Raw genomic sequence first — 22,247 nt, 5'->3', positions numbered from 1 at the left:
AAGCTTTAAAAAAAACCAACAGTAATGTATCCCCAAAGCAGAAATTTGTGTACTTTTTTTTTTTCTTTTTTCCATTTTGTGCAATTTCTGTATCAAGCTGTATGGATGCTCTGTTAAAACCCACCAGGTTTGTTGCTGGTTCTACCTCTGGGGTGAATCTGGAGGCAAAGAATTATTCGTATTTTGCGGCATTCCACGTACATCTGCGTCCTTCAGATGTCCAATAGCTGAACTCTGTTTCCTTCAGAGTTAAAATGGGAGAGATGGGCTTCACTATTGCACCCCAAACAGCCAGAACACCCCAAATGTCATTCTGAGCGTCTGCGCATGCGTGAGCGGCAAAACCCAAAAGTAACCCATTCCGTTACTTCTGGGTCGCCGCGGGACGCAACCTGAAAAGATTTAACCCGAAGCGACTTTAACCCGAGGTATGACTGTATTTTAATGAACCTTTTAATGAACCTTTTAAAGAGGGTAAAAGAGGAGAGCGCAAAATATGGTCTGAAGCTCAACATCAAAAATACGAAGATCATGGCCACTGGGCCCATCACCTCCTGGCAAATAGAAGGGGAAGAAATGGAGGCAGTGAGAGATTTTACTTTCTTGGGCTCCATGATCACTGCAGATGGTGACAGCAGTCACAAAATTAAAAGACGCCTGCTTCGTGCGAGAAAGGCAATGGCAAACCTAGATAGCATCTTAAAAAGCAGAGATATCACCTTGCCAACAAAGGTCCGTATAGTTGAAGCTATGGTTTTCCCAGTAGTGATGTATGGAAGTGAGAGCTGGACCATCAAGAAGGCTGATCGCCGAAGAATTGATGCTTTTGAATTATGGTGCTGGAGGAGACTTTTGAGAGTCCCATGGACTGGAAGAAGATCAAACCTCTCCATTCTGAAGGAAATCAGCCCTGAGTGCTCACTGGAAGGACAGATCCTGAAGCTGAGGCTCCAATACTTTGGCCACCTCATGAGAAGAGAAGACTCCCTGGAAAAGACCCTGATGTTGGGAAAGATGGAGGGCACAAGGAGAAGGCGACGGCAGAGGACGAGATGGTTGGACAGTGTTCTCGAAGCCACCAGCATGAGTTTGACCAAACTGCAAGAGGCAGTGGAAGACAGGAGGGCCTGGCGTGCTCTGGTCCATGGGGTCACGAAGAGTCGGACACGACTAAACAACTAAACAACAACAACAAATGACAGTATTTATACCCCACCCATCTGGCTGGGTTTCCACAGCCACTCTGGGCGGCTCCCAACCGAATATTAAAAACACAATACAGCATTAAACATCAAAAACTTCCCTAAACAGGGCTGCCTTCAGATGTCGTTCATTCATTCAATCCAGGGGTTTTCAACCTGGTCCCTATTGCCCACGAGTGAGCGTTTCAGAATTCTAGGTGGGTGGTGGGTTCTATGGCACAAGACTGGTGGGTGGTAAGGAAATTTTACCATCAAGAAAGATGCATTAGTGGGCGGTATGTATAAAAGGTTGACTGCCCCTGATTCAATCAATCAATCCATTCCACTATCCTTCTTTCTATCAAGGAACTGAGGGCAACAGAAATAATTATTTCTTCAACATCTTCACTTAATTTATCATCACAACAGCCCTGTGAGGTTGGTCGGGTTAGGCTAGGCATGGCCAAATTTAACCCTCCATATGTTTTGGGACTACAACTCCCATCATCCCTAGCTAAAAGGACCAGTGGTCAGGGATGATGGGAATTGTAGTCCCAAAAACATCTGGAGGGCCAGTACAGTGGTGCCTTGTTTCTCAAACTTAATCCGTTCCGGAAGTCCATTCTAAAACCAAAGCATTCCAAAACCACGTTGTGCTTTCCCATAGAAAGTAATGCAAAACGGATTCATCCGTTCCAGACTTTTAAAAGCAGCCCCTAAAACAGCAATTTAACATGAACCACTGGCAGTCATCTTTGAGAATTCCTGGAAAACAGGTGAAGTCCCGGCAGACTGGAGGAGGGCAAATGTTGTCCCTATTTTCAAAAAGGGGAAAAGAGAGGACCCAAATAATTACCGCCCAGTCAGTCTGACATCAATACCAGGGAAGATTCTGGAGCAGATCATTAAGCAAACAGTCTGTGAGCACCTAGAAAGGAATGCTGTGATCACCAATAGTCAGCATGGATTTCTGAAAAATAAGTCATGTCAGACTAACCTGATCTCATTTTTTGACAGAATTACAAGCCTGGTAGATGAAGGGAACGCAGTGGATGTAGCCTACCTTGATTTCAGCAAGGCATTTGACAAGGTGCCCCATGATATTGTAAAGAAGCTGGTAAAATGCGGTCTTGACTATGCTACCACTCAGTGGATTTGTAACTGGCTGACTGACCGAACCCAAAGGGTGCTCATCAATGGTTCCTCTTCATCCTGGAGAAGAGTGACTAGTGGGGTGCCACAGGGTTCTGTTTTGGGCCCGGTCTTATTCAACATCTTTATCAACGACTTGGATGATGGACTCAAGGGCATCCTGATCAAATTTGCAGATGACACCAAACTGGGAGGGGTGGCTAACACCCCAGAGGACAGGATCACACTTCAAAACGACCTTGACAGATTAGAGAACTGGGCCAAAACAAACAAGATGAATTTTAACAGGGAGAAATGTAAAGTATTGCACTTGGGCAAAAAAAATGAGAGGCACAAATACAAGATGGGTGACACCTGGCTTGAGAGCACTACATGTGAAAAGGATCTAGGAGTCTTGGTTGACCACAAACCTGACATGAGCCAACAGTGTGACGCGGCAGCTAAAAAAGCCAATGCAATTCTGGGCTGCATCAATAGGAGTATAGCATCTAGATCAAGGGAAGTAATAGTGCCACTGTATTCTGCTCTGGTCAGACCTCACCTGGAGTACTGTGTCCAGTTCTGGGCACCACAGTTCAAGAAGGACACTGACAAACTGGAATGTGTCCAGAGGAGGGCAACCAAAATGGTCAAAGGCCTGGAAACGATGCCTTATGAGGAACGGCTAAGGGAGCTGGGCATGTTTAGCCTGGAGAAGAGGAGGTTAAGGGGTGATATGATAGCCATGTTCAAATATATAAAAGGATGTCACATAGAGGAGGGAGAAAGGTTGTTTTCTGCTGCTCCAGAGAAGCGGACACGGAGCAATGGATCCAAACTACAAGAAAGAAGATTCCACCTAAACATTAGGAAGAACTTCCTGACAGTAAGAGCTGTTCGACAGTGGAATTTGCTGCCAAGGAGTGTGGTGGAGTCTCCTTCTTTGGAGGTCTTTAAGCAGAGGCTTGACAACCATATGTCAGGATTGCTCTGGTGGTGTTTCCTGTTTGGCAGGGGGTTGGACTCGATGGCCCTTGTGGTCTCTTCCAACTCTATGATTCTATGAATTTTTCTATCTAACGAGACCATTGATCCATAAAAGGAAAGCAATAATCCATGTTACTGTACTATAAAATAAATAAAACAGTATTGTAGATGATAAAAATTAGAATCAAAAAGTTTTCTTACCTGCACTGGTGATAGTGGTTGTTTGGATGGGGGGCTTTTATCCATTTCTGCAGTCACACAGTCAATCAATCAATCAGTAGCTGAACTGGGATCCACACAGTCACAAAAACAAATTAACTGAAAAAGCCTCAAAACAAAAAACGCAAAATATATAGCAAAAACAAAAGCACCAAATATAAGCTCCAAATATCTCCTCAGAACACTGCAATCGGAAACGGAAGGCTTGAATTATAATGGGGGGATGCAAATTAACAGCGCAACAGGAAACACAGGGGGACGCCTACTTCCAGTTTTGCAGTGTTCGGGTTCCAAGTTGTTCGTGAACTAAGCTGCTTGAAAACCGAGGTACCAGTGTACCCTTCAGTGCCTCTCCCCAGCTTTTGCTCCCTGTTCTCTCTCACACTGAACTTGCAATGGATGTAAAGTGTCGCAGTCGGATGCAAGGGAAGCTGTTTCATAGGAGTTCCAGCGTAAAACTGCCCTGTTTAACAAGTTGCTGTGCGTCAGGAATTGTCTACATTGCCGCTTGAACACGGATCCTTTGGGTAGGCTGGAAAATGCCAATTTTTAAAATTCATGGCAGAAACCAGGGTCCAACCGGTGACAGGGCAAAACTCCCCCCATCTTCTTTCTCAGTGCTGAGCCTTGGATGGTGTGGCTTTGGTAAATGTTCAGCGCAAATCTCAGTTTACTCATCACCCAACCACTGCTGTTTGCCTGTAACACATTTGGGGACTGAGAGGCAAGAACGCTTCCACATAGGTTGTGAGCCCAGGCATTCTCCCTCACACACAATTTGCCATACCCTCCAATGTTTCTCTGATGGAAACAGGGGTGTCCGTTGTCGTTACATAGCACGCGCATGTACATCACGATTCACGATATGTCTTTGGGACAGAAACTATGGAACCGGCATCACGATTTCAAACTGCTTTGAGCGATAGCTCAGTCAGTAGAGCATGAGACTCTTAACCTCAGGGTTGTGAGTTTGAATCTCACACTGGGGACTCGGCTACATTGGCAAAGAATAAAGCACTTTATATGCATTGTTTGTGGCGCCATGGGTTAAACCACAGAGCCTAGGACTTGCCGATCAGAAGGTTGGCAGTTCAAATCCCCATGACAGGGTGAGCTCCCGTTGCTCGGTCCCTGCTCCTGCCAACCTAGCAGTTTGAAAGCACGTCAAAGTGCAAGTAGATAAATAGGTACCGCTCTGGCGGGAAGGTAAACGGTGTTTCTGTGCGCTGCTCTGGTGTGCCAGAAGCGGCTTAGTCATGCTGGCCACATGACCCAGAAGCTGTACGCTGGCTCCCTCGGCCAATAAAGTGAGATGAGCTCCACAACCCCAGAGTCGGCCACGACTGGACCTAATGGTCAGGGGTCCCTTTACCTTTATGCATTGTTTATGCATTCTAACAATGTGACAACAGATGGCGCTGTGGAGATCCGTTCTTGCCAACCTGATTTCTCGAAGTTTGCAATGCGTTTAACTGGAACGCTTCTTGGATGCGTCTAGATCCAGCCTGGGCAAAAGATTCCTGCATTGCCGGGTTTCGATTAGTTGACCCCCCTGGCCCCTTCCAACTCGACAAGTCTGTGATTCTCCAATATACAGTGATACCTTGTTCCTCAAACGCCTTGGTACTCAAACAACTTGGAACCCAAACACTGCAAACCCGGAAGTGAGTGTTCTGGTTTGCGGACTTTTATCGGAAGCCAAACGTGCTTTGTTTTGAGTGTTACGCTTCCAATTTGAGTGCCACACTTCAGTTTTGAGTGTTACGCTGAGTTCTCTCTGTTTTTGCTATTTATTTTGTGTTTTTGTTTTCGTGGCTCTTTCTTGTTTTGTTCTTGTGACTTTGTGGAACCCAGTTCAGCTACTGGTTGATTGACTGTGTGACTGAAGTACACTGTTTACCGTTTTCATTTTATGGACCAGTGGTCTCGTTAGATAGTAAAAATCATGTTAAATTCCTGTTTTAGGGGTTGTTTTTAAAAGTCTGGAACGGATTAATCCATTTTGCAGTACTTTCTGTGGGAAAGCGCTTCTTGGTTTTGGAATGCCTTGGTTTTGGAACTGACTTCTGGGACGGATTAAGTTTGAGAAGCAAGCCACAGTGGTACCTCTGGTTACGTACTTAATTTGTTCCGGAGGTCCGTTCTTAACCTGAAACTGTTCTTAACCTGAAGCACCACTTTAGCTAATGGGGCCTCCCGCTGCCGCACGATTTCTGTTCTCATCCTGAAGCAAAGTTCTTAAGCCGAGGTACTATTTCTGGGTTAGCAGAGTCTGTAACCTGAAGCGTATGTAACCCCAGGTACCACTGTACTACTGTATCAATATATCGCCCAGCCCTACTGGGGAGCATGTGCGCCAAATTGGGGCTGAAAATTGAGAGCCCGAATTCTGCTACTGCTGACCTATAGCCCTTTCCCAGAGTGAAGTCCCCTGATTCAGGTCCCAGCAGGGGTTGGGTGCCATCTGGGTCCCCCCTTCAGACTGCCCGATCTCTTTTCTCCTTGTTTGCCCTGTTCTTGCGCAGCCTCTGATCTGTCTGCCGCCTCTGATCTATGTAAAACTGTGACCCTGGAAAGGGCAAAAATAAGAATTAAAAACACCCTGCGCCTCACGGCAGGAAACCGCCGCTCTCTCGGCCAGGAGATGAAAAGGCCTGTTTGTTTATGGAGCCGTCCACCCCATTGATGGGGAGGATTCAGAGCACAAAGATATTGTGCAGGAGAAGCTCATTTCACTTTCAAAACGGCTGCGTGGAATTATTTGCATGTGTTTTGACTGTTGTGCATCGCGTTGTGCCACCAATCTGAGGGAGCCTTCAACCTCCCCACACCCCGCCCCATATCTAAAGGGTGATTCCTCCTTGCACCCAGCTCTGACTCTGCCAACTTGCACCCTCCTCAACCCAAAAGATGTATCTCCTTTTTTTGCCGCCTCCGCCTCCAGCTGGATATTGGAAGCACATGTTTGCACCGGGGTCTGTGTTTAATTACTGGTGGAGACAGCAGTCTCTGCAGGTCCAAGACGGCTTATTTCTTTTTTTGCATCTTTGGGCTCCCGGGGACCAGAGTGGAGGGATGGCTTGCCGCGTTGGAGGCAGGCTTGAAAGGGAATAATTGGGCTTTTTCCGCATCCTGTTTCTCTCAGCTGGTTGCCATTTGGAGCAGCTTCTGTCAGTGCTGCTGCCGCCTCCTCCTCCTCCTTCTTCTTCTGTTTGCTTATTCTTTTTAAAGCCCTAAATGGCCTTGGTCCAGTATACCTGAAGGAGTGTCTCCACCCCCATCATTCTGCCCAGACACTGAGGTCCAGCTCCGAGGGCCATCTGGCAGTTCCCTCACTGCGAAAAGTGAGGTTACAGAGAACCAGGCAGTTGTCCTTCTCCCAAGAGCATCTCCCAGGTTTTTCCTTTCTCCCCTTTACCACAACTACCGTATTTTTCGCTCTATAAGACGCACCAGACCATAAGACGCACCTAGTTTTTGGAAGAGGAAAACAAGAAAAAAAATATTCTGAATCCCAGAAGCCAGGACAGCCAGCAGGATCACAGCACAGCTTATGGGATAGCCAGGCGCAGCCTCTCCCGGGCTGAAGAGGGAGCGCTTTAAAGGGAGCGCTGAGCAGAGCCTCCCGCCTGCATTCGCTCCATAAGACACACACACATTTCCCCTTACTTTTTAGGAGGGGGAAAGTGCATCTTATAAAGCGAAAAGTACGGTATCTGGTCAGTTGGCTCCAGTTGCCGAGCAGCAAAATTGGCTTGTTCTCTGCTCAGCTAGCGGCCCACACCCAGAAACCAAACCATGCGGTTTTCAGTGGGACTCGAGTAAGCTGGACTCCCCCCGCAAAGCGTGCGAGCAGTTAACTCGACCGGCTGTGCGAAGAGAGGAAGCATTCAGAAGACTGAAACTGGATCCAGTTGACTTTTCTGGATCAGTCTGGAGCAGAGCTCTAAAAACAGAGGGAGTGGCTCTTTTTCACCCAGGCGGGCCACATTAATTCTGAGATGGGGGGCGTTGCATGCCAGTGATGGGTGAGGCCTGCGGCCAAAGTGGATGGAGCGATGAATATGACTCTTAGCCTTTGTACAGAACGCTGCAGCCGTACAAAGCCCGGAGGTCCTTGCTCAATAGGACGTGTTGAATTTTTCAACCTTCCAGAAATGAGGGGCGCTTAAAAGTTGTAACGCGACCAGGGAATTTGAAAGAGACTTTGGTTAAATTAATACCGTTTGGTTTTGCTTGGTAAGTGAAACGCGCATAACATTGCACAGAAATCTTTAAAAATGATTGCAGTTATAACAGACCTTCCAAGTGCCCCTATTTTCCAGGGATGATCCCAGATTTAAAGAAGCCGTCCCGGTTTCTGATTTGATCCCAAAATGTTCCGCTTTTCCTTAGTCCCTATTTTCATCAGAGAAATGTTGGAGGATAATGGAGTTATGTGACCCCTGAGGCAAAGAGATAAGTAACTACAACCATTAGAAGACATCTGAAGGGAACCCTGTATAGGGAAGTTTTTTAACTTTTAATTTTTTATTAATTTTTTTATATATGTTGGAAGCCGCCCATAGTGGCTGGGGCAACCCTGTTAGATGGGTGAGGTGGTATTATTATTATTATTATTATTATTATTATTATTATTATTATTATTATTATTTTATTGTTGCTGCTGCTGTCGTTGACTAAAAAGTAAAGGTAAAGGTACCCCTGCCCGTACAGGCCAGTTGTGTCCGACTCTAGGGTTGTGTGCCCATCTCACTTAAGAGGCCGGGGGCCAGCGCTGTCCGGAGACACTTCCGGGTCACGTGGCCAGCGTGACGAAGCTGCTCTGGCGAGCCAGCACCAGCGCAGCACACGGAACGCCGTTTACCTTCCCGCTATAAAGCGGTACCTATTTATCTACTTGCACTTTGATGTGCTTTCGAACTGCTAGGTGGGCAGGAGCTGGGACCGAAAGACGGGAGCTCACCCCGCCGCGGGGATTCGAACCGCCGACCATGCGATCGGCAAGCCCTAGGCGCTGAGGTTTTACCCACAGCGCCACCCGCGTCCCTAGGGTGTCCCTATTTTCATTGGATAAATGTTGGAGGGTATGTTGTAAGCATAGACTGACCAAGTGAAATGTTGTGCAGTCACAAAAATAATATTTGAATTCCTTGCACCCAAAAACATATTTTTAAGACCCCCTCACTGGAGAAATATGCAAAAAACTAGTTCCACCCCTTAAAATGACACACCTTATGTGCGTGCAACACCTCTTCATCCAGGCAAGCAAGGAGCACTCAAGAGCAGCAGGGCCAGGGAGAAAAAATCCGGAGGGCCAGATAGAGAATTCCAGTGGGCCACATTGGCCCCCACCCCCTCAGCCTTAAGATCCCCACCCCTTCTCTAAAACGATCCCAGGAGTGTGAGCTTTGGGTGTGTAGGTTCCTTAGGGCACCAGGCAACTGGGATTTCTCCTTCCCTGGCAATCTGCTTCTGCAAGTGGATTCAAGAATACCTTGGGAATTCATCTTCTGCAACTACAGGCCTCAATCCAGCACCGCAGTTAGGCGTGTTGATGCCCATCAGAATAAATGGGTTTAAGTGTACGTAACTTGGTGGTTAGGCCATGGGAAGGCCCAATCGCCTTCTCAATCCAGCCCGCGGACGGTCCGGGAATCAGCGTCTTTTTACATGAGTAGAATGTGTCCTTTTATTCAAAATGCATCTCTGGGTTATTTGTGGGGCCTGCCTGGTGTTTTTACATGAGTAGAATGTGTGCTTTTATTTAAAATGCATCTCTGGGTTATTTGTGGGACATAGGAATTCGATCTTTCTCTTTCTTTCTTTCTTTCTTTCTTTCTTTCTTTCTTTCTTTCTTTCAAAATATAGTCTGGCCCCCCACAAGATCTGAGGGACAGTGGACCAGCCCCCTGCTGAAAAAGTTTACAGACCCCTGACTTAGGCTATAAGTGTCCAGTTCTGGCCCTCTGCCTCCTTTGATTTGAGTCCTTCAGTTATCCCACTTCATTAATGGGCGAGTCACTTGTATTGTATCCAAACTCGAAGCAGCTTTTTCTGGCCCAATAAGTGGGCCTAGACCTTTTCCGGAACAGAGAGCTAAATCCTCATCTCTGCTGCGAAACAGCGGCATGCTCTTCCCAAAACCTGAAGCAGCTCCAACGAGCTCACATTGGATAGGCTTGCAAAACTATTGCGAGGATCTTTGAGCCAATAGGCCGTGATCTAAGCCTTGAGATCATTTTAAAGGTAAAGGGACCCCTGACCATTAGGTCCAGTCGTGGCCGACTCTGGGCTTGCGGCACTCATCTCGCTTTATTGGCCGAGGGAGCCGGCGTACAGCTTCCGGGTCATGTGGCCAGCATGACTAAGCCGCTTCTGGCAAACCAGAGCAGTGCACGGAAATGCCATTTACCTTCCCACCGGAGCGGTACCTATTTATCTACTTGCACTTTTTGCCTTGCTTTCAAACTACTAGGTTGGCAGGAGCAGGGACCGAGCAACGGGAGCTCACCCCGTCGCGGGGATTTAAACCGCCGGCCTTCTTATCAGCAAGTCCTAGGTTCTGTGGTTTAACCCACAGCACCACCTGCATCCCTCTGAGATCATTTTAGGTTGGTGTAAAACAGCGGCTTAGAGAGAGACACATTTTGTGCTTACACGCAGGCTCTGGCTGGCGTGCGGAAATGTTTGCATCCCATGCGAGACCAGCTGTTTACGTTCAAGCATGATCCCTATTGCATGTGTGGCTCTTTAATAGAAACCTGCTGCCTCTGCCTCTTGGCTGCTCCCAGCAACGATATGGAGTTCAGCCGGGGGGAAAACGCCCCAAAGACGCATATGTTTGCATGCTCGCGCAACTTGGAAAACTTCACAAGAGATGGCGCATTGTCGCTCCGCCCAACTGCTGCCGGGCGGCTTTGCCAAGAAGTCTTACGTTCCGAATGCTCAATGGGAACCGGAATGTGGATCTGCCGCCCACCTCTGAGTGGGTAGTGGGATCTATTTATGCAAATAGATGTGCTTCTTTGGCCCTCTCCCCGGCTCCCAGCATGCACTGGGTGGGCCGCTCTGCTCAAACACCCAACAATGAGAGGGTCTGTTTGGGATGGGACGGACAATTGATTTCATTTTTCCAAATAATGGGGCTTTTTGCATAAAACAGGCTTTCTCTCTCAAGGACTTCTCGTTTCCCCCCATGGCATCGAGCCATTTGGCTTTAAAAGCCTGCAGTGTTCAGGACGTGACTTGGAGCTTGCATGCTTGAACATCGGAATTGGTGGTGGGTGTTAAGACCCTCTCTTTGCAGTTGCAGTCCCGGGCGAAGTATCTGAAGCATTTGAACCAGGGCTGTTCCAAGAAAAGCCCCCTTAAATTATCTGGTTTATGCTAAAGCTCTAGCAATAGGCTCATCTTTTGATGGGCACCAACTCCCATCCGTCCCAGCCAGCGTGGCTAATGATCGGGGCTGATGGGAGTTGTAGTCCAACACCACCTAGAGTGGGCAGATTCCTTTTTACAGTGGTACCTCGGGTTACATACGCTTCAGGTTACATACACTTCAGGTTACAGACTCCGCTAACCCAGAAATAGTGCTTCAGGTTAAGAACTTTGCTTCAGGAAGAGAACAGAAATCATGCTCCAGCGGCGCAGCAGCAGCAGGAGGCCCCATTAGCTAAAGTGGTGCTTCAGGTAAAGAACAGTTTCGGGTTAAGAACGGACCTCCGGAACGAATGAAGTACTTAACCCGAGGTACCACTGTACAAGGTTATGTAGTGTGCTTCAAAGCCATAGAAAGGGGTGGTGACTAGATCTGGCAACTAGGGGAGTTTTTAGTGTTTGATGTTTTATTACGTTTCTTGTTTATATGCTGGAAGCTGCCCAGAGTGGCTGGGGCAACCCGGTCAGACGGGCAGAGTAAAAATAATAAAATCGTGATCATGTGCAAACAGATGTCATTCAGCACCTGTTCCTCTGTGGCTTTTCCATGGCTTCGAAACCGTGAAATAGTTCTCCTGGTCCAGCCCTCTACCTTATTCAATCCTTGGGTGTTTTTGTGTATGTGTGTGTGGGAACGCACTTTGAGGCATGCCTTGACTAATTGCGGTCTTTGTCTTCCTCTTGCCATCTCTTCCTTAGGGCTCTGGATTCAAATGGCGATCTCTCAGCCAGTCACCCGAGCAGCACAGGTAAGTTCCTTTGTTCCTTTCCTCTAGAAGAATTTAAGCGGAATCAGCAAATTCTGTTTGCTGCCTTTCTGCTTACTCTTATCTCTCTCTGTGTGTGTGTGTGTATCTCTTAAGTCAGACTAAGCATGTAGCCTTGCGGTATTTGTGATTGCCCCGTGGACTCAACAGAAAGCACATCCAATCACAATGGTGCGTCCAGACGGTCGTCTTCTTCCTTCCCTGCCTCCCCGCGCTCTCATTTTTTCCGCTGCGGCTCCTTAATCCCGGATCACAGCTGCTGCCACACGTGCTGCCACCCTCTAGGGTATTCTCAGCTCAGCGGATGGTCTCTGGGGGTGTGAATGGCCTTCGGGGAGGGGCTTTAATGACAGGGCCTTCATCCCTGCCTCTGAATGAGCTGCTCTTTCACAATAGCGACAATGGCTTGACTGATTTCTAAAAGGAGGCGGATCATCTGGGGAGTCTTTGACATTCTCCCCCACCCCTGGGGTGCGCTTGACAGGAACAGGGGTTACCGTATTTTTCGCTCTATAGGACGCACTTTTCCCCCTCCAAAAATGAAGGGGGAATGTGTGTGCGTCCTATGGAGCGAATGCAGGCTCCTTGGCTTCGCCGCGACGTGCCTGTCCTGGAAGCCGGAGGAGGAACAGAAGGGTCTCCTGTTCCTCCTCCCGCTTCGCAGCGACGCGCCTGTCCAGCGAAGCCCGAGGAGGAACAGAAGGGTCTCCTTCTGTTCCTTCTCCAGCTTCGCTGAAGGGCGCTGCGCCTTCTCCCTCTCTGCGCAGCGCCTCTCCTGTGAAGGAGAGGCGCTGCGCAGAGAGAGAGAGAAGGCGCAGCGCCCCTTGAGCGACGCGCCTGTGCTGGAAGCCGGAGGAGGAACAGAAGGGTCTCCTTCTCCAGCTTCGCTGAAGGGCGCTGCGCCTTCTCCCTCTCTGCGCAGGAGAGGCGCTGCACAGAGAGAGAGAGAAGGCGCAGCGCCCCTTGAGCAATGCTCCTGTCCAGCGAAGCCGGAGAAGGAACAAAAGGGTCTCCAGATCCCTCTTGCTGTTCTGGCTTCTGGGGTTCAGAATAATTTTTTCTTGTTTTCCGCCTCCCAAAACTAGGTGCGCCCCATGGTCCGGTGCGCCCTATGGTGCGAAAAATACAGTAATTCCCAAAACATAGGCAAGGCATTTGGCTTTCCCTGCAGGGCAGTCTTGAGAGTGACATCTGCTTTAATCTGCGGGCGCCTGGTCCTCTGAGGTTCTCTGCGGGCGCCTGGGGTTGCTCTGAGCTTAGGGCTCTGGGTGGAATTCCCTTCTCTGTCCGTCCCTCTCAGTCCCAAGATAAACTGCTCATAATAAGTAGACTCCTGTGTCATCATTTTTAACAGACTCCTGCTTCATCTGAACAATGGGTAGGCAAACTAAGGCCTGGGGGGCGGATCCAGCCCAATCGCCTTCCAAATCCGGACCACAGATGGTCTGGGAATCAACATGTTTTTACATGAGTAGAATGTGTGATATTATTATTATTAATTATTATTATTATTATTATTATTATTATTATTATTATTATTATTATTTTATTTATACCCCACCCATCTGGCTGGGCTTCCCCGGCCACTCTGGGCAGCTTCCAACAAAATATTAAAATACAGTAATGCATCAAACATTAAAAGATTCCCTAAACAGGGCTGCCTTCAGATGTCTTCTAAAAGTCTGGTAGTTGTTGTTCTCTTTGACATCTGGTGGGAGGGCGTTCCACAGGGAGGGCGCCACCACCGAGAAGGCCCTCTGCCTGGTTCCCTGTAACTTGGCTTCTCGCAGTGAGGGAACCGCCAGAAGGCCCTCGGTGCTGGACCTCAGTGTCTGGGTAGAATGATGGGGGTGGAGACGCTCCTTCAGATATACTGGTCATTTAGGGCTTTAAAGGTCAGCACCAACACCTTGAATTGTGCTCGGAAACGTACTGGGAGCCAATGTAGGTCCCTCTGGGTTATTTGCATCTCTGGGTTATTGTGGGGCCTGCCTGGTGTTTTTATATGAGTAGAATGTGTGCGTTTATTTAAAATGCATCTCTGAGTTATTTGTAGGACATAGGAATTTATTCATTTCCCCCCCCAAAATATAGTACGGCCCCTCACAAGGTGTGAGGGACAGTGGACTGGCCCCCTGCTGAAAAAGTTTGCTGACCCCTGCAAACTCCCCAAGAGCTCAGTTGGTAGAGCAGGAGACTCTTGATCTCAGGGTTGTGGGTTTGTGCCCCGCTTATGGGTAAAAAGATCGCTGCAGGGGTTGGACTAGATGACCGCCGTGGTCTCTTCCAGCTCTAAAATCCTGTGGTTCTAAGATCCTGAATGCAGACCAAACTGCTAGTGGCTGTGTTACTGTAGTGCAGGGTGGCCGACCTGTGTCCCCCACCCCCCGCCCCACCTTCCGTCAAAAGTTTTTGTGGCTCCCAAGATCCACTCCCTCCATTTGTGATTTTAAAAAATGAAATAACTCCTTTTTAAAAAAAACAACAGCTCCTGTGCATCCCCTAATGTGATGCCCAAAGGTTTTGTGGGTCCTTCTAGGTCAGGCATCCCCAAACTCAGCCCTCCAGATGTTTTGGGACTACAATTCCCATCATCCCTTACCACTGGTCCTGTTAGCTAGGGATCATGGGAGTTGTAGTCCCAAAACATCTGGAGGGGCAAGTTTGTGGGTGCCTGCTTTAGGTCCTTCCATTCCCGCTCCCCCCCCCCAATTCTCTAAAATGTAAACAAATACAGTTTTACTAACTGCTGCTGCTGCAGGTTCCCATTTGGAAGGCAGGCTTGAGAGCTGCATTAATTGACAGGCCCACTTTGACAGTTTAGTCCTTGGGAAGAAGCCCCCCCTCTCAAAAGGATTTTCAGCTCTTAGTGATGATTTGTGCCCAGTCTTTGCTACACAGTCTATGACCCAGGCCACTCTTCAATTCACGCACCCCACAAAATCGTTGGTTCTTAGCTGTCCTGGAGCAGATTTTGGATGGGGCCATCCAGAAGTTGTGAACTACAGCTTCCATTATTCCTGATTATGGTCCACGCCGGCTGGGACTCCTGGGAGTTGGAGTCCAGAACATCTGGAGGGCACCAGGATAGTGAAATCTAAGCAGAAAGCTTACCTTTGTTGGTGATATTACCCTCTTTCCGAAACAGAGCTTGGAGCGCTGTAGCTTGATCCCAGTTCAAAAAATGTAGGGTTGGGCACACCAAAAGTAACCACTTGGAAGGAGACACACACACACCACAAAACCCCACTCAGTATCCCCTGTCTTTGATTTAGTTAAGTGTTTACCAAATTTGGGTCTCCAGCTGCTCTTGGACTACAATTCCCATCATCCCTGACCACTTGTCTTGCTAGCAAAGGATCATGGGAATTGTAGTCGAAAAACAACTGAAAACCCAAGTTTGAGAAACATTGGTTTAGTTGTCTTCTGGCTGGCTTGGTTCCCCGATGAGAATTACAGTGTAAGAATCCTTTTGTGTGTGGTACTTTGTGGTCTGGGGTGCATAGTCTGATCTAGCTCGGTTTGGCAATCTGTTCATTAGACGCCTCTCGGGATGAGAGCGTGGTTTGGAAGGCCTCCTTTTCTGTTAACGATTTAGCTGAGTTTTGTTGCCTCAGGGCGGAAGGCTCAGAAGTTAATTAGGAATGTTACACATCAACAAAAGCACCACTTCCTGTTCAAGTTTGGGGGCTGGTGGAGGCTGTATGGGCATGTGGCAAGTGTAATCGCTACCTAAACCCCTTTACGATCGTACCTTAAAGCAGACTTCCCTGAGTCCCATCATCTGTGACCATCGGTCATTTTGCCTGATGATGCTGACGGGGTTGTAGCCAGACACCTTTTTGGGGGGGACACAAGTTTGTGGAAAGCTACTTTTAAAGTTCTGGTTCGCCAGAAGCGGCTTAGTCATGCTGGCCACATGACCCAGAAGCTATACACCGGCTCCCTTGGCCAATAAAGCGAGATGAGCACCGCAACCCCAGAGTCAGCCATGACTGGACCTAATGGTTTAGGGGTCCCTTTACCTTTACCTTTACTTTTAAAGTGTAGAGGTGAGGATATGAAACTGACAGAGTGCTTCCCCTGCCCCTCTTTAACAAAATGTATTCACTTGCCATTTTCAAAATGCTTTTGTGTCACCTTTAAGTTCACGTGGAACCAGTGGCGTCGTGAGGGAGGGGCAGTGTGCCCCGGGTGCCATGTCTGGGGTGTGTGTGACAATAACACATCCTGCGGGGTGCTCGCCCCGCCACCCCGGGCACGGCAGCGCGAGCAGCCATAGCACCGCCACGGCCACAAGTAGAGGATCCTCCCATTTGTGGCTGCAGCCGTGAGCGGAGGCTCCTGCCACTGTCCGAACGGCGCTCAGGCGGCACACCGCTATGTACAACGCATGCACTGTGTCGCGCGTATGCGCTGTGCGTAGCGGTTTGCCACTAGCTCCGTATGCACGGCAGAGGGATCCCTCCGCTACCGGCAGGAGCCGCTTACGGCGAGCCAGGAAGGGGGCATAGCTGTCAACTTTCAGATTTGAAATTAAGGGATCAGCAGATGGTAACAGCAGCCACGAAATTAAAAGACGCCTGCTTCTCAGGAGAAAAGCAATGATAAACCTAGACAGCATCTTAAAAAGCAGAGACATCACCTTGCCAACAAAGGTCCGTATAGTTAAGGCTATGGTTTCCCCAGTAGTGATGTATGGAAGTGAGAGCTGGAGCATCAAGAAGGCTGTTCGCCGAAGAATTGATGCTTTTGAATTATGGTGCTGGAGGAGACTCTTGAGAGTCCCATGGACTGCAAGAAGATCAAACCTCTCCATTCTGAAGGAAATCAGCCCTGAGTGCTCACTGGAAGGACAGATCCTGAAGCTGAGGCTCCAATACTTTGGCCACCTCATGAGAAGAGAAGACTCCCTGGAAAAGACCCTGATGTTGGGAAAGATGGAGGGCACAAGGAGAAGGGGACGACAGAGGACGAGATGGCTGGACAGTGTTCTTGAAGCCACCAGCATGAGTTTGACCGAACTGCAGGAGGCAGTGGAAGACAGGAGTGTCTGGCGTGCTCTGGTCCATGGGGTCACGAAGAGTCGGACATGACTAAACGACAACAAAAGCCTCGGAAAAAAGGGATCAGCAGCCTCATCTGTCCCAGGGACAGTCTACGGGATATCTAACAATCCGGGATAGCAGCAGGAAACGGTGCTGGAATGTGGGAATTTCCTGTAAAAAAAGGGAAGGTTGACAGCTATGGAAGGGGGACGGACGGGAGCCGTGGCTCCCGAGAGGACGAGATGTACAGCTTTGCCAGCACCCCAGCAAAGCGGCATAGCTTCCCCCCCTTCCCCCAACGGCTCAGGGTACTTGGGAGTCGTGGGGGCGCAGAGGCGTAGGAAGGGGGGCAGATCACCCCAGGTGTCATCGCTGAGGGGGGGGGGACATTCGGCGCCCGCCCGCAACTCCCAAGCCTACTCCAGCTGTCGTGGGGGGGGGTGGAAAAAAATTTCCGCACCGGGTACCACCTGGGCTTGCTATGCCTCTGCATGGAACAGCAGATTTCACATAAGAGGGAGAATGTTGGTTCACAGAAGGTAACTTGCTCAGGCACATGCAGAAGTGTAAAGAAATACCTTCCAGTGTGTTTATTTCTGGAGCTGGTTGGGTGCTGATTTAATTTGTTAATGAGGGGGAAAGAAAATTTGAGCAATCAGGTGTAAGCTGACTGGGTCCAGCTGCCTTGGAATAGGCTGAATCCGTCTCGTTAAACCATCTTGTCATCTTTTGTCTGTTGCACACCTGAGCAAGGAAGATGCTTCAGGGCAAGTCGACGAGGCGGCACGTTGTGTGAAACGAGTGCGTGCAACAAATATGCTGCCTTTCTGCATCTGCACATGGTTCAGGAATCCAAGAGCAGCCCAAAGGCTCCATCTTCCTTCCCTTTAAGCCGCAACTAAAATTGTTTTCAAGTTGAGGACGTCTGGTAATTGTCAACTCCTTTCACTTCATCCACAGATCATGGAAGTCAAATACCCTTCTTGGCAGCGTTTTCCAAACTTGGGTCTCCAGCTGTTTTTGGACTACCGTTCCCATCATCCCTGACCACTGGTCTTGCTAGCTAGGGATGATGGGAGTTGTAGTCCAAAAACAGCTGAAGACCCAAGATTGGGAAACGCTGCTTCTTGGTATCACTTGCGAAAGCGTCCTAGCTCCTTCATCCGAACATCACAGGGCAGTTTACAACATAAATGTGAATAATTTTCTCAATTTGGCTCACCAATGGGAAGTCAGCCCAAATGTTATTATTTAATTAGGATTGTTTTGATCCTAGTTTTGGCAACTTCTCTGCTGGACCTTGAAAAGGATTGCACGACCTTGACATCTTTTAAAGTCTTTATTCGTGCAGTTTAATAACTATCACCAGTGACTCTCTCTCAGAACGTATTCTGTTAATAGATGTTCAGTTGTACCACGGTTCACAAACGGAATCCGTTCCAGAAGTCCATTCGACTTCCGAAAATGGTCGAAAACCAAGGTGTGGCTTCCGATTGGTTGCAGAAGCTTCCTGCAGCCGATCAGAACCCACGTGGGATGTTCAGGTTCCAAAGAACGTTCGCAAACCGGAAAACTCACTTCCGGGTTTGCGGCGTTCGGGAGCCAAAACGTTCAACTCGCAAGGCGTTCGTCAACCAAGGTACGACTGTATTCTCCTGTTATTCTACTCTTGTGTTGAACCTCTGTAAGCCAAAAATACCCATGATTTGAAACGTCAAGCTACTTTTTGTTTTTCAAATCATAACCAAATAGTAAATATCTCCTTTGCAAATGAGAAACTCCCAGATGGGCACAAAAATTCAGAACGGCTGTGGCTTTGGGAACTAACAATCCTGTTGGAGACTCAGAAGTCTGGCTCCTGCAAAAAAACTCATACAGCACCATTTTTCAATGAGTTGCATGGAATTAAAATTCAGTAAGCAGTTCCTCAAACTCTGGAGAGCCACACTGTCTCCACCCCTGGTTTACCTGTTCATTAGGTATTCCAATTTGCCATTACTGTTTGGTTCACCTGCCCCTTCTGTACTTTGGTTTCTGTTTTGATTCCTGTGTCTTCACCCACCCACAGTCAACTTTGCCCACTCTGAGCCCCTGCCTGGATTTGTCAAAGCTGGATTAAACAGAAGCCCACTCCCCTCCTATTTGTTTTGTCGGCTTAAAACTGGGGGGGGGGAGTGTAAGGCATCAGAAGATGTCCTAGTGCAAGGCAAAAACTTGGACCAGCTGCTTTGACCATAGATCAGGATTTCCCAAACTTGGATCTCCAGCTGTTGTTGGACTACAACTCCTATCATCCCTAGCCAGCAGAATCAGAGGTCAAGGATGATGGGATTTGTAGTCTAGAAACCGCTGGAGACCCTAGTTTGGTAAACCATGCTGTGTAGTGTATTGGCTTTTTTATTTTGTTTTCCCCCTCCCTCCCACTGGCCCCTATTTTGAAGGCTATCGAAAGAGCCTCTTTGGAGAGCAATTGGTGAGCCTGCAAGCAAAGGAAGCTTCTGTAACTTAGCCATGGGTGTTGTTTGGGGAGGAAGTGTTCTCAGCACACGCAGCCAGGCAAATGAAGACAAATCGCACACAGCTATGGAAAAGATGGTCTCTTGGCGTCCCCTGGGAAATCTCAGCAACTGACCCCTTTCCTCTTGTTCATTCCAGGAAGGTGATCACACTGGAGAAGGAAGAGGCTCAGGCCTTTGGCTTTGAGATTCAGGTGAGTTCAGAGGGAATCCCTTCCATTCTGGCTCTTCACCCAGTGAGTCCAGAATTCAGCAAGGGTTCAGGTGTGTTGTGGGTTGCAACCCATGAGCATTGAGTACCTAAAAAAAGATATTTCTGGATCTGAAGTTTTTTAAGCTGTTGAATCTCAAGTAGCAAAAGGGCAATTTCCATCTTTAAACTCAGTTATTTGGTTGGGGGGGGGTCTTTGAATCGGGCAACTCAGGCATTTCATCACGCTCTCAATTTCCAAAATCCATCTCTTCCTACTTGGGAAATACCATATTTTTCGCTCCATAGGGCGCACCTAGTTTTAAGGGGGGGAAATAAAGGGGGGGGAAATATTTTTTTCCCCCAGCCCCAAAGAGCAAAGAAGCCAAGACAGTGAGCCGGATCCATCCCGCGGGCTGTCTTGGCTTCCTCTTTAGCTGCGCGAAACCTCTCCAGCCGGGAGAGGCTGCGCACGGCTTTGTTTTTAGCCGTGGGGCTGGGGTGGGGGAAGCCGGAATACGGTAGTAGTGCCAATTTTGGGGAGAGGTGGGTGCAGCGTTCGAAATTCACCAGGTGCTAGGCACTTGCAACCATGTGAAGATGCCCGGGAGCCAGGATGGTACCTGATGTCTCCAACATCTGGAGGTGCATGCCTGATGAGGATCCTTGGATCTGGACCGTTTACACACACTAACAACACATCCTGTAGAATTCTGATTTTTTTATTTGCACAATCAGAACGGATTTAAGGAACCAAAAGGTTAATTGAAAAATACAACTTTCAGTTCTGTTCGTTCAATAAAGGTTTTTGAGGGGGTGGGGAAATACAACTTTCTAGCTGTCTGGCACCCGAATGGCAACTAAGGTAAAGGTAAAGGGCCCCCTGACCATTAGGTCCAGTTGAGGCCGACTCTGGGGTTGCGGCGCTCATCTCGCTTTATTGGCTGAGGGAGCCGGCATACAGCTTCCGGGTCATGTGGCCAGCAAGACTAAGCCGCTTCTGGCGAACCAGAGCAGTGCACGGAAATGCCGTTTACCTTCCCGCCGGAGCGGTACCTATTTATCTACTTGCACTTTGATGTGCTTTCGAACTGCTAGGTTGGCAGGAGCAGGGACCGAGCAACGGGAGCTCACCCTGTCGCAGGGATTCGAACCGCCAACCCACAGTGCCGCCAGTGTCCCTAGAATGGCAACTGGGCATTCCTTTTTTGGTGACTGCAATGCTGGTTCAAGAAAACATTTAGTGCCTAGCTTATATATCTGAGTTTCTAACGCTGGCAAGGGGACGTTTTGTCTTACTGTTTGCCGTGTGTTTGTATATCCTGGCGCTGCTAGGAGGCAATTGTTCTTTGTTTGTATTTATCGACCTTGCCAGATAGCTCTCAAACTACAGTGGAACTTTTTGTGTGTGTGTAACATCTTTATTGAAAGTTCAAAAATACATAACTATATGTGCACTAAACATGGTGAGACACGAACCAAAAAGAGAAAAATTAAAAGAGAAACAGAACCCGTGCAGGAGGAGAAACAAAGGGGGGCGGAACCAAAAACTGTATATTTTGCAAGGTGGTTGTACTTCACCAGTTCTTAACCTATTACAGTATTTGTAAAAATGGATTCTAAATATCATTGAATTTGTCCATGGCAAGTCTGCGTTTATATGCAAGTTGTTCATATGTTGCAAATTTGTTTAAGTCTTCAATCCAATCATAGAAGGGAGCCGCATTTTTATTTTCCCAATTCATCAGGATGGGTGTTTTTGCTCTGGTAACGGCATGGAGAGTCCATTCGTATTGTCCTTTTGTAAGGTTCCATGTACTGGGTATATAATTCAAGAGGATATTTTGCTCTGTAAATGTAAGGTTCTTCCATACAGTTCTGTTGATGGTTTCAGTTATCCTCTGCCAAAAATGTTTCAATATACGACAATGAAAAACATACCGTATTTTCGCTCTATAGGATGCACCCGACCATAGGACGCACCTTGTTTTAGAGGGGGAGAGCAAGAAAAAAAATTTCTCCTTCTCTCTGCTCAGCGCCCCTTCAGCAAAGCAGCAGGAGAAACGGAGCCCCTTCCATTTCTCCTCACGCTTGGCTGAAGGGGCGCTGCGCAACTCTCACTCTCCGCTGAAGCCAGGAGAGTCTTGCTCTCCCGGCTTCAGGAAAAGGAACCCGAAGCCTCCGGAGCGCAGAGGGAGCGCTCCCTCTGCGCTTCGGAGGCTTTGTGTTGCTATCGCTGAAGCCAAGGAGCCTGCATTCGCTCCATAGGACGCACACACATTTCCCCTTAATTTTTGGAGGGGAAAAAGTGCGTCCTATAGAGCGAAAAATACTGTACGTTTTAGAGAAGTATTATCCCTATTGCATCTCCAACAGTTAAGCTACAGTGGAACTTGCACATTATTTGGGTGACTGCAGTCTGACCTCATTTTAAAAACCAACCAACTCTTGTTTTCTCTACTCCTTTCAGACCTACGGGCTCCACCACCAGAACACAAAACGGGTGGAGATGTTCACCTTTGTATGCCGTGTGCATGATGATAGCCCGGCCCAGGTAGCTGGCCTGAAACCAGGTAAGAGATGTCACGCTTTAGCGTCTTGAACCTAATGGACTACTTGTGAGTTTTCACCCTTGTAAAAACTCACTTGCTTGCTTTCAAACGTGGTGAGCTGGAGAAACTAAGCAAATACTGATCAAAACTCTTATCTGTGTGGTGTTTGATCAAAAGTAAATGTGTCTAGGTCAGGGGTAGGCAAACTAAGGCCCG

General features: G+C 48.2%; 1 protein-coding gene across 1 annotated transcript in view; it reads left to right on the top strand.

The window, feature by feature from the left end:
- The window catches only part of TAMALIN (trafficking regulator and scaffold protein tamalin), a 41,448-nt gene that overhangs the window by 11,713 nt on the left and 7,488 nt on the right, over positions 1 to 22,247 (top strand). The window contains exons 2-4 of the mRNA XM_053375067.1: positions 11,658 to 11,707; positions 19,429 to 19,483; positions 21,950 to 22,052. Of these exons, the coding sequence (XP_053231042.1) occupies positions 11,658 to 11,707; positions 19,429 to 19,483; positions 21,950 to 22,052 (208 nt within the window). The remainder of the gene's footprint in view (positions 1 to 11,657; positions 11,708 to 19,428; positions 19,484 to 21,949; positions 22,053 to 22,247) is intronic.

The sequence above is a fragment of the Podarcis raffonei genome, chromosome 2 (assembly GCF_027172205.1).
Source record: "Podarcis raffonei isolate rPodRaf1 chromosome 2, rPodRaf1.pri, whole genome shotgun sequence".
Taxonomy (NCBI): Eukaryota; Metazoa; Chordata; class Lepidosauria; order Squamata; family Lacertidae; genus Podarcis; species Podarcis raffonei.
Note: the sequence above shows the minus strand (reverse complement) of the source record. Positions and strands in the feature narration are given on the sequence as shown.